We start from the raw sequence: 19,155 nt of genomic DNA on the forward strand, positions 1-19,155 counted from the left end.
TCTTATTTAACGCTTATTTTCTCTCTTCATAGATACTTTCTATGCTTGGTTATGCAGTCCCTTTAGGGTTTATAGGATTAATCAAACAGAAATAGCTCTTTAAGGTAACGATTTCAGGTCACTATAGTGACCTATATTTAGTATAGCGTAAAGCATACTTTATACAGTGAATAATGATTTTATTAATCAAAATGAACTTCGCGTCCCCAGTTGGATGGTAAAGAACGATACGTGTTTGGCTGCTTTGTACATTTCTTGCCATCACAAACACACTGTAAAGATTTTGGAGGTCAATCTCAAAATGTTATGTCGACTTGCTGCACTGAACATTTTTAGTTGGTTCAGTTGAAATATATGAAGTAGGGATGTTCATTTAACATTTTGTTTTCTGACTGAAAGCTGATGGTTGTTAACCAGTCATCATCAGTTAACTGACATGATTTGAAGGTTAGATTAGAATTAAATGGACTTAGAATAGAATAGTCTGTGACCGATTCAAATACCTAAAAAATGTAGATTTACATGTGCAAATAGCAGCATAAACAACAGAACATGAGGATTCACACATCAAGCACCCGCAGTGCTTCTGTGAACACAGTAAACCAGAATAAAAGTGTATATATAACTGTATATATAATAAATAGGCCAACTTAAATGAACAATTAACAAAACTAAAGTGCAATAAATAATACACGCTTTAGGGTCTGTTTACACGACATCATTTTCAACTGAAAACTGAAAACGTTTTGGCCGTTCATTTCAACGAAAATGCCATTTTGGGGGCCTGACAATGCAAGCTTTTGAAAACGAGTTTTTGTGAGCTCATCTAAAGTGAGGACTAGTTATGCCTTGTAAAGCATTTATAAAGGAGATTTAAAGGCTGTTAATATTTCTATGTTCTCTATCACTGTGTGTGTTTGTTCCCTTTTTCTGTTTAGAAGATAACTGAGTCTTTAAATCTCCTTTATAAATTATTTACAAAGCATAACTAGTCCTCACTTTAGATGAGCTCGCAAAATAGTGAACTGACCACTACTAAATGCTTTATAACTCCCTGAATCTACTATATTTACTCACACTTTCTAAGTGATCTTATTAATCACTGTAAACACCTAAATAACTGGTTTGTAAATAATGCTATACTTCATTTAGAAATGATAAATTGATCATTAATATTTAATAAAGTATGAAAATGCAATTATTAAACACATTATAGATATGCTTCTAACTCAATAATACAGCGTTTAAAGGTGTATTTATAAACTGCTTATTAATGTCTGCTTTATGAATAATGATTTATCTGTTTACCAATGCTTAACTAATGATTAATAGGATGCAGTTATTATAAAGGGTTACCATATATATTATATTATATTTCTCATAATATAACTTCAAATATGCATTTTTTTATATATATAAAAAAAAAAAACATGCCAAGAGGGGATCTGCAACTCAATGTCATAATTATAATGTAATTATTATTATATTATTAAGATATTAATAATGTGACTGATAGTATTGGCTGCCTATTAATTAAAACATAATTTCTACTCTTAAAAAAAATCAATAGACATGTCCTTATTTTTCTGTTTCCTTTGTTTCTAGGATGTTGATGTACAGAGATATTCAGTGTTTGAAATATTGCTAAATTTAAATGCAACCAAACATATGTCGTTCGTTACCATCCAACAGTGGACCTTTCTTGATCTAATTCAAAACTTTTGAGTTGACTTGCTGCATCTGGTCATTTTGAAGAAACAAAAATGAAATACACAATTTTCTTTTAAGGTCTTTTTTCATAATATAACTTCAAATATGCAAAAAATAATAATATTTTAAACATGCCAAGATGGAATATCATCTCTGAACGATTTCTACCTATACAAGAGGGGACTCGCAATAGCCTGCAATGGAACTGTGTGTGTGTGTGTGTGTGTGTGAACAGTTAAGTCTGTCTTTATTTTGTAACTATAGTTACAAAATAAAGACAGACTAAATTGAATTGAATTGCTTGAGGAAAGACCATTTAAATCTACAACGGGGTAAAAAATACAGACGGTCCGGCAGCAACAGTTCAAAAGCAGAGGCGAGAATATCCTCTTATCATTCATAATATAATTTTTTTACTTTCTATGCTTGGTTATGCAGTCCCTTTAGGGTTTATAGGATTAATCAAACAGAAATAGCTCTTTAAGGTAACGATTTCAGGTCACTATAGTGACCTATATTTAGTATAGCGTAAAGCATACTTTATACAGTGAATAATGATTTTATTAATCAAAATGAACTTCGCGTCCCCAGTTGGATGGTAAAGAACGATACGTGTTTGGCTGCTTTGTACATTTCTTGCCATCACAAACACACTGTAAAGATTTTGGAGGTCAATCTCAAAATGTTATGTCGACTTGCTGCACTGAACATTTTTAGTTGGTTCAGTTGAAATATATGAAGTAGGGATGTTCATTTAACATTTTGTTTTCTGACTGAAAGCTGATGGTTGTTAACCAGTCATCATCAGTTAACTGACATGATTTGAAGGTTAGATTAGAATTAAATGGACTTAGAATAGATAGGTGTCTGTGACCAATTCAAAAACCTAAAAAATGTAGATTTACATGTGCAAATAGCAGCATAAACAACAGAACATGAGGATTCACACATCAAGCACCCGCAGTGCTTCTGTGAACACAGTAAACCAGAATAAAAGTGTATATATAACTGTATATATAATAAATAGGCCAACTTAAATGAACAATTAACAAAACTAAAGTGCAATAAAGAATGGACACTTCAGGACATAATTTTCAATTTTCACCTGACAATGCAAGCTTTTGAAAACGAGTTTCAAAGTGCAAGGTTTTGAAAACGATGCCTTTACCATCTGCATGTAAACAACATAAACGTGAATTTGTGAAATTGGTATGTCATTCCAACCCGGTCACACTAAATGTGTCTCTATAGCACACATTGGGCCCTATCTTGCACCCAGCGCAAGTGACTTTGTACACCGACGCATGTATCATTCCTATTTTGCACCCGCGCAAAGCGGACTTTTCCCTCCACAGAAGCACGTCGGTAAGTTAGGAAATACACTTGCGCTCGCGGAGGCGGTTCAGCGCAAAGAGGAGGCGTGTTCCGGCGCAAACGTTCCTTCTTGCTATTTTGCAGGTTTAGAAAACAATTGCGCCACTAACCAGGAAAAAATAGTTTAAAGTCAGTGGCGCGTTGCGCATGTTATTCATAGGCTATTTTAAGGGCGCATGCTTGGCCATAATCAATGTAGCGTGTGCACAACGCGCACTTTGATTCTCTCATCTACACAGAAGCAGCAGTTTTCATTTTTGCAAATCATACATTATTACGATAGATAGATAGATAGATAGATAGATAGATAGATAGATAGATAGATAGATAGATAAACAATTTATTATAAAAGCATACATCTAGCTTACACATTTACCCAAATTAACCGAAGTTAATTTGGGTGGGTTTCTCCATTTCAATGTAACTTCTCTCTTTTACGGCCGTGACGAGAGCGTTGCTCTCCTTGGCTGTGAACCGCTGCTGGCGCTCGCCTGGCAAATCCGCCGTTACAATAGCAATCCGCTATGGAAAGAGCGCATCTGCTCTTAAAGGGAATGTGAGATGACGCTCTGATTGGTTTATTTCACGTTACGCCCAAACCACACCTATGAATAATGAAGCTACTTCAGACCAACCCATTTTAGATTTGCGCCTGGCGCAAGAGTCATTTATCCCGCCGGGAAAATAGCAACAGCGCCGAGACCCGCCCACAAAGTTACTTGCGCTTTGCGCTTTGACACTTGCGTTTCAGATCGTTAAAATAGGGCCCATTGTGTTTATTGTGCAATTTATACGCGAAAAGGAGTTTCTGTGTGCATATGATACGCATGGGTGGGTTTAGGGTAGGTTTAGTAATGGTGTGTAATATGTAATATGTATTATATGTTTGGTTAGGATTAGTGTTGTAGGGTGCATGACATGTGTATTCACCTTATTTTCCACGAGGGTGACGCCATTACGTTCGTTTTGTCATCTTACTTTGGGCTGAGAGGGACCTCAACTTCCGTCTGAAAGGACGCTAGTTTCTAGACGTAATTCTATTGTTCTAACGGTAAAATATGTCAAGTATTATATGGTCAGTTAGGGGCTGCCATAACAATTGGATTAAGAGGATAGAACAATTTAACCAACAGTGTTACGAACACAATGTAAAGCGATCGGAATGTTGTGGTGTACTTTACGATTTACACCCGGATGTGCCGTGTCAGTTTAGCGGAAGTCGGATGACAAATTGCGGAAGCGCAAAGTATTAAAAGTGGGCGGGGCGGAATAAGGTGAATTACACGCAATAAAGTGCTATCATATGAATGTATTAAATGCATGAATAAGCCTTTCTGCATCTGACAGGGATAAATAAGTTTGAATTCTGGCAATATTTTTAAGATGGAAAAATGCAGATTTTGAAACCATTTTGATATGGGCATCAAATGACAAATGCGGATCAAAGATAACACCTAGATTTCGCACTTGTGATGCTGGAGACAATAATTCAGAATCAGAAAACAGACTTAGACAGTTATGTTTGTGCAAATCTGTCAGCATACCAAAAAGTAACAGTTCCATTTTTGATTTGTTAAGCTTAAGATAGTTGTCATGCATCCATACCTTTATTTCTTCCAGACATACGGTAAGAGCTGTAATTGCGAGATTTGGATCAGGGAGTGAGCTAACATAGATCTGCATGTCATCAGCATAACAAGGAAAAACCCCGTACCGTACTTTCTAATAATGTCACCAAGCGGCAACATATAGATGCAGAACAAAGTAGGTCCTAGTACTGACCCCTGCGGGACGCCCTGCTGTACTAATGTTGCCTCCGATTTGTTCTTCCCCAAATAAATATACTGCAAAGAGATGCCAGAGGTGCCTAACAAAACACGCAACCTGTCAAGGAGGATGATATGACATATAGTGTCAAAAGCAGCGCTAATGTCTAGCAGAACCAAAATGCTGCAAGCACCCATATCAGCAGAAACATTAGGCGTTTCTCAATAGCAAGTACGCACAGTTTGGACTTGCCAAGTCCAGCTCAGGAGAATGACTCCCGAGGACGCGAGTCCGGTAATTCTGCTAATGGAACAGCACGTTCTTCAAAGCGTCAGTCAGCTCGCTCTGCTACTCCGGTTATCTCTGTATGTACATTTTAGGCAACAATAAAACAAAATATGTTATAAAACACCACACTGCCTCTTTTCGTTTTCATTTAAAGAAATCTTAAACATTATAGCCACACAAATGGTGATTGCCTGGATCTCACAACCTGGATCAAATTTTCATAAATCTTTATAAATAAACCACAGATTTGAGCTTTAAACAACTACATTCTCGCCTGAAAAACTCTTAAATTTACATTTCGTGACACAGTAACAGTAGTATTATATGTCAACTGTAAATTAAAAGATGGCGCTTCTTATGTTGTCATTCCCCTTGTAGCACGCGCAAGTGACGATTCTCTGTCAACCAATCAACGTCCTGCAGTTAGTCTAGCTCCACCCTTTAGTACCATACCACTGTGCTGGTACCCCAACGGAAGGGTACCCAAAAAGTGTTAAGGTTCGGCTTTTTGGTACCATTCACAACTTTTGACAGTGGAAACGGAAATAAATGCATACCGTACCGTACCGTACCGCTCAGTGAAAACAAGCCATTAGAGATTAGAGTCGAATCTTCCCTAACAATTTTTAAGTCTCTTTTAAAAAGGTATTTGTTTTCTCTGGCGTATTGATTATTTATTTTTTTAAATGTATATATTATATTATATTTTTGTGTATTAGAGTGTGTATATTTAGGATACGTATTTAGTTGTCTTGTACAGCACTTTGGCCAGTCTTGTGGCTGTTTTAAATGTACTTTATAAATTAATTAAACTTGAAACCACTGATTGTAATAATACATCAAAATTCTTACTGTCAGTTAACCGGTTAGTCATAGTATTCTCAATGTATTTTAACACTGGCACTTTAGTTGAACCATCTGAATATTTTAAATGCAACAATCAACATAAAATTGAGTTTTGACCTTTGTGTATTTTTTTTACAGTGTATTTTTTAGGGCAATAAACCCAGACAGCAACATAGTGTTGGCCCAGATCCGGCCCACATCCGGGCTGTGTGGATTCCAGATGTGGGCCAGATCCAGGCCGATACTATGTAGCTGTCTGAGACTGGTGTTTTAGTGTTATTATGAACATCGCCATCACATTCAGAGATACTGCTAAATGTAAAAGCAATCAAACGTGTCATTCTTTATTATCAAACAGTGGACAAAATAAGCAAATTTGTGTAATGAAATGAATATAACATGTGCATGCATACTGCTGCTGCTTATCTTTAGCATGTACACTAACTTGTGTGGAAATGGGCATGGAATGGTGAAAAAATGCTGACCTAAAAATTGTTACACTTAATTTAAGTGATATTACTTAACATTAATGAACCAACATACAATAAAACTACCAAAACACATCATTCATGTCTCAAATTAAGGCATTCTTTCAGAACTCTAGTGAAGGTTTCAGCCAACAAACATAAATTAAATATACAAAACAAAAAACACACAAACAACAGGCAGCAATATGCACTATTTTCTGCTGTTCAGAATTCAATGCAGTTTATGTTACATGGTTCATGTTTACATTAATGTACAAACCTTTTGTATAGATGGTGATGAAAATGAAAGACTAAGACTTGTGTATGTGTTTAGCTACATCTTATTTTTTCTGATTTAAAAAAATAATATTTCAGAATAATATATATCAATGTGGTATACGGTAGAAATATTACACATTTCAGTCTAGCTTAGGTTTTTAAATTAAATAACACAGTCTTGGAAATAATATGTAAGCATGTGCAAATAAGCCTGTATAGTAAATCAAGTTCTGTTGGTCTTTGTGTTTAAGTGAGAAATTAATTCATTTAAATTGAAAGATCTCAATGTTTATAAGATCTTTCAATTATGTTTAACAGTTTTGAGTGTATAAAAGAGTGTATAAAAATGGGCTCTGAGTTTTGGCAGTGGTTGTGTCTAAGTGAAATATGTAGTTTGGAAGATGTAGTCACTGAATGCATTAATACAACATTGAATGACACAGACATTTGCAACACTTCTACAGTAATACCGTAGTAAAATATATTCAGAATCTAAAAAATTAAATACTATCAAAACAATTAGATGTAGCTGAACACATACAGGTATTAATCTTTCAGTTTCATCACCATCTATAAAAAGGGGAAACTTGGGGGAAAATGTGTACTGTACTGTAAACAATGACCATGTAACATATAATGTTGTGAATTCTGAACAACAGAAAACAGCAGAAATATTTTATAATGCTTCCTGTTATTTGTGTTTTTTTATTTAACGTGTGTTTTTTGGGGGTAAAACCTTTTCTAGTGTTCTGGAAGAATGAGTTGATCTGACACATGAATGAAGTTTCAGTGCATTTTGAATGTGAAATGAACTGCTGTCAAGCTGTAAGTTGGTTTGGAGAAGATATCATGGTCTTTTAACCTGACATCATTTAAGACATCATTTAAGACTGTGGTATAAATGATTGAATGATTTAACCATAACTCATTACTATCCTTGATTTCTAAAATAGGTATTTTTCATGTGTATGTAGACTAGGGTGTGTGATATTGAGTTGTTGCACTTCCCCCCCACACACAATTTACATATCAATGCAGGAAGGCCTTAAAGGCCAGTGTTTTTCTTAGGTGAGAAAACTGGCCAACAACCCCCAGAGTCCTGTTACCAATATCTGTGCAACTTCTCAAATACACTAGAATAAACTAGAGAAAACGCTGGGATTTACCCTGCCAAATTAAATTAAATTACAGGTTTTTACAATCACTAGGACACATTTCTCAATATTTAGGTACATTTTCAAAACTCTTCACTCAGTTCTCCTAACCAACTTACAGCTTGACAGCAGTTAATTTCTCATTCAAAATGCACTGAAACTTCATGTCTCAGATCAACTCATTCTTCCAGAACACTAGAAAAGATTTAACAACAAACACACTTTGTCACTCATAAAAAAAAAAAAAAAACACAAACAACAGGAGCATTACACAATGTTTTCTTTTGTAAAATGCTTTCATAAAACAAGAATGACACTATCTACTGTTTATAATTCACTGCAGTTGATGTTACATGATCCTTTTTGATTACAGCCCAGTTATCATCTATGATAATATTGAGCAGGTGGATACCTATAAGTATATAGGTGTGGTCATTGATCGTTCATTTACTTGGAAAGCCCACATTGATTATCTTTGTTCAAAATTCCGGCAACGATTGTATTTTTTAAGAAGACTTAGGCTGTTTGGTGTAAATCAGAGAATTATGCAATTATTTCATTATGCCGTTTTAGGTAGTCTTTTAAATTATTGGATGCACACTTCATATGGCAATCTTTTGGTCCAATTAAAATCACAGCTTGTACGTCTTGTGAAAACTGCAATGTTAAGTTATGGGTGTAAGAGAGTACTCATCACTTCAATCAATTTACGAATCGTGGATTTTTAAAAAAAATGCACAGACAATAGTGAGTGATTCAAGCCATGTTTTATTTCCAATGTATCAGCTTCTGCCATCAGGGAGAGGGTATAGAGTCCCACTGAGTAAGAGGAACCGTTACAAAAAAATCATTTATTCCTGTATCTATTAATATGTTAAATAGCAAGATGTAGTAATGCCGTTTTTTTAAAACTCTTTTTGGTTTGTGTGTGTATGTATATGTTGTGTACTAATGCAGCTTTGAGTCCAAGACAAATTTCCTGAAAAAGGGCAATAAAGTAAAGTATACTAACAAACTAACTTTTTAACATTACTGTACTAAAATATTCCTAAGTTTCCCCTTTTGTATAGATGGTGATGAAACTGAAAGACTAACACTTACATCTAATTATTTTGATTATATTATATTTTAGAATCAGAATATCTATTTCAATGTGATTGAAATTACTTGTTATTTTTAACAGTTTAACAGTACTATTATTATTAACAGTTTTAAAAAGAGTATGTAAACATGTGCAAATTAGCCTGTATAGAACATAAAGTTCTGTTGGTGTTTGTGTTTAAGAATAATGAATGTAAATGGAACAAAATGCATTCAATGACATCTTTCAAAGCAGTGACCTGAAATCGTTACCTTAAAGAGCTATTTCTGTTTGATTAATCCTATAAACCCTAAAGGGACTGCATAACCAAGCATAGAAAGTAAAAAAATTATATTATGAATGATAAGAGGATATTCTCGCCTCTGCTTTTGAACTGTTGCTGCCGGACCGTCTGTATTTTTTACCCCGTTGTAGATTTAAATGGTCTTTCCTCAAGCAATTCAATTCAATTTAGTCTGTCTTTATTTTGTAACTATAGTTACAAAATAAAGACAGACTTAACTGTTCACACACACACACACACACACACAGTTCCATTGCAGGCTATTGCGAGTCCCCTCTTGTATAGGTAGAAATCGTTCAGAGATGATATTCCATCTTGGCATGTTTAAAATATTATTATTTTTTGCATATTTGAAGTTATATTATGAAAAAAGACCTTAAAAGAAAATTGTGTATTTCATTTTTGTTTCTTCAAAATGACCAGATGCAGCAAGTCAACTCAAAAGTTTTGAATTAGATCAAGAAAGGTCCACTGTTGGATGGTAACGAACGACATATGTTTGGTTGCATTTAAATTTAGCAATATTTCAAACACTGAATATCTCTGTACATCAACATCCTAGAAACAAAGGAAACAGAAAAATAAGGACATGTCTATTGATTTTTTTTAAGAGTAGAAATTATGTTTTAATTAATAGGCAGCCAATACTATCAGTCACATTATTAATATCTTAATAATATAATAATAATTACATTATAATTATGACATTGAGTTGCAGATCCCCTCTTGGCATGTTTTTTTTTTTTATATATATATAAAAAATGCATATTTGAAGTTATATTATGAGAAATATAATATAATATATATGGTAACCCTTTATAATAACTGCATCCTATTAATCATTAGTTAAGCATTGGTAAACAGATAAATCATTATTCATAAAGCAGACATTAATAAGCAGTTTATAAATACACCTTTAAACGCTGTATTATTGAGTTAGAAGCATATCTATAATGTGTTTAATAATTGCATTTTCATACTTTATTAAATATTAATGATCAATTTATCATTTCTAAATGAAGTATAGCATTATTTACAAACCAGTTATTTAGGTGTTTACAGTGATTAATAAGATCACTTAGAAAGTGTGAGTAAATATAGTAGATTCAGGGAGTTATAAAGCATTTAGTAGTGGTCAGTTCACTATTTTGCGAGCTCATCTAAAGTGAGGACTAGTTATGCTTTGTAAATAATTTATAAAGGAGATTTAAAGACTCAGTTATCTTCTAAACAGAAAAAGGGAACAAACACACACAGTGATAGAGAACATAGAAATATTAACAGCCTTTAAATCTCCTTTATAAATGCTTTACAAGGCATAACTAGTCCTCACTTTAGATGAGCTCACAAAAACTCGTTTTCAAAAGCTTGCATTGTCAGGCCCCCAAAATGGCATTTTCGTTGAAATGAACGGCCAAAACGTTTTCAGTTTTCAGTTGAAAATGATGTCGTGTAAACAGACCCTAAAGCGTGTATTATTTATTGCACTTTAGTTTTGTTAATTGTTCATTTAAGTTGGCCTATTTATTATATATACAGTTATATATACACTTTTATTCTGGTTTACTGTGTTCACAGAAGCACTGCGGGTGCTTGATGTGTGAATCCTCATGTTCTGTTGTTTATGCTGCTATTTGCACATGTAAATCTACATTTTTTAGGTATTTGAATCGGTCACAGACTATTCTATTCTAAGTCCATTTAATTCTAATCTAACCTTCAAATCATGTCAGTTAACTGATGATGACTGGTTAACAACCATCAGCTTTCAGTCAGAAAACAAAATGTTAAATGAACATCCCTACTTCATATATTTCAACTGAACCAACTAAAAATGTTCAGTGCAGCAAGTCGACATAACATTTTGAGATTGACCTCCAAAATCTTTACAGTGTGTTTGTGATGGCAAGAAATGTACAAAGCAGCCAAACACGTATCGTTCTTTACCATCCAACTGGGGACGCGAAGTTCATTTTGATTAATAAAATCATTATTCACTGTATAAAGTATGCTTTACGCTATACTAAATATAGGTCACTATAGTGACCTGAAATCGTTACCTTAAAGAGCTATTTCTGTTTGATTAATCCTATAAACCCTAAAGGGACTGCATAACCAAGCATAGAAAGTATCTATGAAGAGAGAAAATAAGCGTTAAATAAGAAAAATAATATTATGAATGAAAATAGGCATAATATATAATATACTCTATATATGTAGTTAAATAATGAAGGCAGACTTCACTGCCAGTTCACTTCACTGTTCACACACACACACACACACACACACACACAGCTCCATTGCAGCCAAGTCCCCTCTTGTATAGATAGAGATCGTTCCGAGAGTCCCCTCTCGGCCAGTGTAGAGCGACATTGGTCTGTTAGTAATATAGATATGTATGTGTGTGTGCAATGACACATAACAATGGCAAGTAAATTGTTAGGGACTGCATAACCAAGCATAGAAAGTAAAAAAAATTATATTATGAATGATAAGAGGATATTCTCGCCTCTGCTTTTGAACTGTTGCTGCCGGACGGTCTGTATTTTTTACCCCATTGTAGATTTAAATGGTCTTTCCTCAAGCAATTCAATTTTTGATAACTGATGATGTTCGTCATTCTTTTCTTTTTTTTACTATGCATATTGTGATCTCTGATGCCTAGGCCTATAAATATATATTTTATTTTATTTTATTTTTTTTGCATATTTGAAGTTATATTATGAAAAAAGACCTTAAAATAAAATTTTGTATTTCATTTTTGTTTCTTCAAAATGACCAGATGCAGCAAGTCACCTCAAAAGTTTTGAATTAGATCTTCAAGAAAGGTCCACTGTTGGATGGTAACGAACGACATATGTTTGGTTGCATTTAAATTGAGCAATAATTCAAACACTGACTTTCTCTGTACATCAACATCCTAGAAAAAAAAAAGGAAACAGAAAAAAAATGGCATGTCTATTGATTTTATTAGAGTAGAAATTATGTTTTAATTAATAGGCCACAACAGAGAATGAATTTCTTAAAGCAATAACTTTGCTGTAATGTCCACAACATAACGCTTCTGATGTTTTATAGTGCTTTCATTGAAAGTGTGAAAATGAAAGAAAATGAAAAATATCAAATAATATTCTGTATTATTTATTGGTATGGAACTGCTACTGAGGTACAGACGAAATTATTAAGAAAAGTAGTAACAATAAATTGTTAGGGACTGCATAACCAAGCATAGAAAGTATCTATGAAGAGAGAGCGTTAAATAAGAAAAATAATATTATGAATGATAAGAGGATATTCTCGCCTCTGCTTTTGAACTGTTGCCGTCGGGCCGTCTGTATTTTTTACCCCGTTGTAGATTTAAATGGTCTTTCCTAAAAAAAATCATATTTTAAAATTTTTGATAACTGATGGGTTATATATACAGTATATATATATACACACATATATATATATATATATATATATATATATATATATATATATATACATATATATGTATATATATATATATATGTATATATATATACATATACATATACATGTATATATATATATATATGTATATGTATATATATATATATATATATATATATATATATATATATATATATATATATATACATATACATATATATACATATATATGTATATATATATATATATATATATATATATATATATATATATATATATATATATATATATGTATATATATATATATAGTTACATAATGAAGGCAGACTTCACTGCCAGTTCACTTCACTGTTCACACACACACAGCTCCATTGCAGGCTATCAAGTCCCCACTAGTATAGATAGAGATCGTTCAGAGTTTCAGGTCCCCACTTGGCATGTTTTTTTAAAAATAAAAAAATGCATATTTGAAGTTATATTATGAAAAAAGAGCTTAAAAGAAAATTTTGTATGTCATTTTTGTTTCTTCAAAATGACCAGAAACACTAGTCCCCTCTTGGCCAGTGTAGAGCGATAGTCCCCTGTTAGTAATATAGACGTGTATGTGTGTGTGTGTGTGTGTGTGTGTGTGTGTGTGTGTGTGTGTGTGAGAGAGAGAGTGTTTGTGAGTGAGTGTGTGTGTGTGTGTGTGTGAGTGTGTGAGAATGTTTATGTGTGCGTGCATGCATGCGCGTGAGTTTGTGTGTGCGTGCGTATGAGTGTGTGCGTGAGTGTGTGCGTGTGTGATGTGTAGACGTACATTTGTGTAGTCCTGCTGTAATCCTGATCTCTCCTCCATGATCCACACTAGAAAACACACACAGTGACACAATCAATCATAGACGTAATGGGTTTAATACTGTACACACTGTATATTCTCTTCGTGGAAGATTAAAGGGATAGTTCACTTTAAACTGAAAATTAGCCCATGATTTACTCTCCCTCAAGTCATCCTAGGTGTATATGACATTCTTCTTTCAGACAAACACAATCAGAGTTATATTAAAAAATGTCCTGGCTCTTCCAAGCTTTATAATGGCAGTGAATGGCTGTTTCTGTTTTGAAGTCCATAAAAGTGCATCTATCCATCATAAAAGTGCATCTGTCCATCATAAAAGTGCATCTATCCATCATAAAAGTGCATCTGTCCATCATAAAAAGTGCATCTATCATCATAAAAAGTGCATCTATCATCATAAAAGTGCATCTGTCCATCATAAGTTCATCTATCCATTAAAAAAGTGCATCTATTCATCATAAAAGTGCATCTATCAATCATAAAAGTGCATCTATCCATCATAAAAAGTGCATCTATCCATCATAAAAGTGCATCTATCCATCATAAAAAGTGCATCTATCCATCATAAAAAGTGTCTATCATCATAAAAGTGCATCTGTCCATCATAAAAGTGCATCTATCATCATAAAAAGTGCATCTATCCATCATAAAAGTGCATCTGTCCATCATAAAAGTGCATCTGTCCATCATAAAAGTGCATCTATCTGTCATAAATGTGCATCTATCCATCATAAAAAGTGCATCTACCATCATAAAAAGTGCATCTATCATCATAAAAGTGCATCTGTCCATCATAAAAGTTCATCTATCCATTAAAAAAGTGCATCTATCCACCATAAAAGTGCATTTATCCATAAAAAATTTGCATTTATCCATGATAAAAGTGCATATCCATGATAAAAGTGCATCTATCATCATAAAAGTGCATCTATCATCATAAAAAGTGCATCTATCCATAATAAAAAGTGCATCTATCATCATAAAAAGTGCATCTATCATCATAAAAAGTGCATCTGTCCATCATAAAAGTGCATCTATCATCATAAAAAGTGCATCTATCCATCATAAAAAGTGCATCTATCCATAATAAAAAGTGCATCTATCCATCATAAAAAGTGCATCTGTCCATTATAAAAGTGCATCTATCCATAATAAAAAGTGCATCTATCCATCATAAAAAGTGCATCTATCATCATAAAAAGTGCATCTATCATCATAAAAGTGCATCTATCATCATAAAAAGTGCATCTATCATCATAAAAGTGCATCTATTCATGAGATAAAAGATGACAACTAATCACCGAAATGATAGCGAAAGATTTGCTGCCCATTCGTTTCGTCGAAGGAGAAGGGTTTAAAGATTTGAATTACGTTGAGCCCCAGTATAACGTCCCATCGCGCAAGACAGTCACGAGAAGAATAGAAGCTCTACATGAAAAGACTGCTTCTTCACTGAAAGACAGACTGTCAAAGACAGTGAGGATGGCTATCACTACGGACACATGGACTTCGCTGACCACTGAATCCTATATAACACTAACTTGTCATTACATTGCTGAATGGGAAATACATAGTGCAGTGTTAGAGACGTGCAGTTTCGATGAACGACATACCGCTGTGAACATAGCCAACTAACTAAAAGATGCTACAGAACAGTGGCTTTCAAACTCGGAGAAAGTAATTGCGAAGCAGGGCACTGATTCTCAAAGTCCTCGATTCGCCAGAACCATGTTGCTAGCGTTATCATGAACACATGCACACACCCTGCAGCTAGCCATCAACGAAGGCTTCAGTGTTGCTTCTGTTAAAAGCGTGATCGCTGCCAGTAGCCGACTGGTGGCACATTTTCACCACAGCACCGAGGCTACAGCGGCACTTCGCCAGAAACAACAGCAGAACGCACCTGAACACATACTTATCCAGTACTGTCGTACACGGTGGGATTCTGTGTGCGATATGTTCGAACGTCTTTTGGAACAGAGATGGACTGTGTGCGCTGTTCTGTCAGATCGCAATACTACAAAACTTGCAGATGTGAAGGTTTGAAAGATGAGCACTGGCAGATTATAGAAGAACTGAGACCTGTTCTCCAGTCTCTGAAGTGCGCCACAACAACAGTGTGCAGTGAGACGCATGTTTGCGTTTCGAAGGTCTATCCGATAACACGTAGCCTCATCACTAAACACCTAAACACACAGACCAGTGAGTCTCCAAGAGTTTCCGAATTCAAGACAGCAGTGGCAGAATCTCTGAAACGGCGCATAGTCTGCTGAGGATGCTGAGAAAGTGGCTCTACCTCTGATTGCAGCAACACTGGATCCAAGACACAAACATCTGAAGCTTCTTGAGACAGAGCTTCGAGAGAGAGTAAAGGAGAGTCCGAAACAGCTTTACGACACCGTTACAAATTCTGTCACATCCAGTCAAAATGACCCTCACCCTGATCGAGCAGCAGCAACTACGGCGCTCGACACTCTTTTCGGTGAGGATTACGGCGCGAGTGATTTTTGTTCGCGTGACACTGAAATCAAACGCTACTTCAGTGAGCCATGCATCTCTGTAAACCAGGACCCTCTACTGTGGTGGACGGTAAATGAGAATAGGTTTACAAAGCTGAGCATCATTAACCAGTGGTACTTAGCTGTCCCCGCGACATCTGTTCCAGCGGAGCGCGTTTTTTCCAGCGCCGGCCTAATTGTGAATAGACTCCGCACACGCCTCTCGCCTGAGCTCGTAGACCAACTTTACATGACCAACAACATTATGTAGGCTGTAGCCTATGTTTAAGTTTCATCAGTCGTGGTAAATAGGCCTATACAGGATGGGTTTTTTTGTGTGTTTTGTTTTAATAAATGATTCCGTCTGTTTTATTTACCCATAGCAGTCGTTTGTTACACTTGTTAAACTTTTTTCCTTTAGCTTTGAAAAAAAACTAAGCTGTTTGTTTTTGTTGTTGCTTCATAAGCACAGTTGAAATATGCAGCTGAAGTAGCCTAACACTGAAGAGAACGTGTTATTTACTGTTGAATAAAGTAGCCTAAATGTATCATGTGTGTTAATTTTTATGGTGATGAACATATCCTTTAAATTGTATTCAGAATTCATCAATCATGTGTTGTTCAGTAATTTAAGTCAGTTTTAAGGCCATTGCACAGAGTCCGAAATTCACATCCGAAATTTTCGCACGTAAAAAAAACCATTCGACCTCACGTTATGTCAATCACGCTTGCACACTGTCTACGAAACTTTCATCCGTAATAAAAAAATTCGGATCGGGATCGATTTTCTGCGTTTTTCGCATCCACAGCCAGTATTTTGAGAGGTTTTTAGACAATTCAGAGCCACCGTACAAGCGAACGACAAAATCCAGAATGGCGTCTGACAAGTTGATACACTTTGTCTTGCAAAATATAACCTGTATACAGCTGTTCTGTCTGCCCAGCGCTTCCGCCGGCCGTGTATGTGTGTGTGTGTGTGTGTGTGTGTGTCCATACCTTAGACATACTGCCAGTCTCTGTTCAGGATCGATTGGTTCACAAAAATTGGTGGTCTTCTTTTTAATATGTGGCTCCAGTATCGCTAGCAAAGCATCAAACTGTTCCACTGACATTCTGAGGTAAATTTTGAATCACTCTGGATAATTTCGCAACTCCTTGATAAGGAGGTGAAACTCTCCTTCCTCTCGGCGCAATCTCAGGATTGGATGGACCCAATATTTCCTCTTTCTTTTTCTCTTTTTAAGAAGAAAGAGGGCAACAAAATCATCCTCACTGCTTGACGAATCCATTTTGTATTTTTTTGCGGGGTTTTTTTCCGCAAAGGTTTAATAAATACACATCGGACTCAGTGTGCAAGGTTTCTGTGCGTTACGAATTTTAAGGCTGACGAACACGAAAAAACGCATACGAAAATTTCGGACTCAGTGTGCAATGGCCTTTACTCTGACTAAAGTGTAATTTTAGCCAATATACAGTAAAAGAACATTTTGGTTTATCAGAAAGTGCAAATGTAATTCAAAATATTGCTAAAATATTCATTTGATATCATTGTCTCCATGACGGACACGCCCCGCCACCTCCCCCGAACAAGATTTAATCAGACAAATTTAAAAAGCAGTTTTGATGCCTTTTTCCATAGACAGAGGATTATTTTTTAAGCTACCATCATTCCATATTGGATGGCTTTTTTGAATTTGATGGGCGAAGACACGAATTAAGGTGAGACACGGCAGGCAAAAACATAGGTTTTTTTTCACTGGTCAATTTTGAGACTTTGGGTTATTTGTCTTCAATAACATGTATTCTTTTCAGACGTGTGCTGAAAAAAAGTCCAAAATACACATTTGTGACCAGTCACGGAAAGTAGGGACACAAGTCGGTTCTGGGGCATTTTGAGTTATTCACATATTCTGAAAGTGTAGTATTCAAGCTTTCCAACGATGTGTAACACATGTAAATCTGATAATATTTGGAGAAGTTGTGGCTATTTGAAGGTAGGCACTCAAAAAAAACTGAAATGGTAGAAATCTGCTTCTAAAGATTGGCAAGTTCTCGCCCTTCTGGGAATGACAATAGGGCTCATTTACATCTCATTTAGATAAGTCATAGCCTACCCCCTGTAAAGCTCCCCGTCTCCCCCTCCCCCCTGAATGTACCAATTCTACAAATTCTCTAAATAAAACATCTCCAGTTAACTGGCAGAGCATTCATTTCGTTCGTTTTTTAAATAAGATACTAGCGCTGAAATGTGTTTTTTTTTTAAATCAAGTGATCAAAGTGCTCGTTGCCACTGCGATCAGTGGCGCAGATAGGCAACAGTGTTTACTCGCGCACACACTGCATTGTCTTCACTCGACGCGCGCTTCAATCCGTTGCGTTGCGGATACTCTCTATTCGTTCTGTTGAAATAACAAAATAATTCAAACGTTTGCGTGTCCCTGCTTGATAAACAACCACTGATGAACATAATCGTTTTGATGAGAGAAAAAAAACTATACGAGAAAAAAAAAAAATCCATACAAGGGCGGATTCGAACTCTCAACCTCTGACACGGCTGGCGAAAGCTCTACCACTGTACCATTCATATACACGTTAATTATATAGGCGGATCTATGTATTGGCACTGACAACATGTATTAGGCTACATCTCATTAAACGACAAATTAAACCCCATGTAACCTACTATTTAAATCGATTGCTGGACATCGTAATGTTATTGGCGTCCATGTTCATTGAATTTTGAAATCAGATAGAGCCGGCCAGAGCGCTGCATAATAAGTAGCCACGCCGGCTTCAGTCTGGAAATACACACCGAGAATGACACGCCCCTACTGCGTACTAGAATCTCCGAAAAACAAGCCGATTTCAACATCAAAATGTACGCTTTTAAATATACCAATACTGCTATCTCAAACATGGAGAGGCTTCTTCGTGATCTCAACTAACAGATTCTGCAAAAAAACGAAAATCACCAATTTTGAAAAAAAACGCTTCTTTCTCATTTTGCTCGAAAGTTGTGCTGCCGACTTGTGTCCCTGGTTTCCGTGACGGGTCACATTTAGGTCTTTATTTTACTACACTTTGTCTGTTTGAGTGTACAGATTTCACCTAAATTCATCAAAAGTTGGCGTTCTA

General features: G+C 35.3%; 2 protein-coding genes across 2 annotated transcripts in view; both read right to left on the reverse strand.

Annotated features, from left to right (window-relative positions):
- Positions 1-19,155, reverse strand: part of LOC309496971 (protein NLRC3-like) — a 316,482-nt gene that overhangs the window by 193,668 nt on the left and 103,659 nt on the right. The window lies entirely within an intron of this gene.
- Positions 1-19,155, reverse strand: part of LOC309496969 (protein NLRC3-like) — a 213,465-nt gene that overhangs the window by 10,651 nt on the left and 183,659 nt on the right. Inside the window, exon 9 of the mRNA XM_082167167.1 lies at positions 13,484-13,530. Within this exon, the coding sequence (XP_082023293.1) occupies positions 13,484-13,530 (47 nt within the window). The remainder of the gene's footprint in view (positions 1-13,483; positions 13,531-19,155) is intronic.

The sequence above is a fragment of the Leuciscus leuciscus genome (genome assembly GCF_965113295.1).
Source record: "Leuciscus leuciscus genome assembly, chromosome: 4".
In the NCBI taxonomy this organism is placed as follows: domain Eukaryota; kingdom Metazoa; phylum Chordata; class Actinopteri; order Cypriniformes; family Leuciscidae; genus Leuciscus; species Leuciscus leuciscus.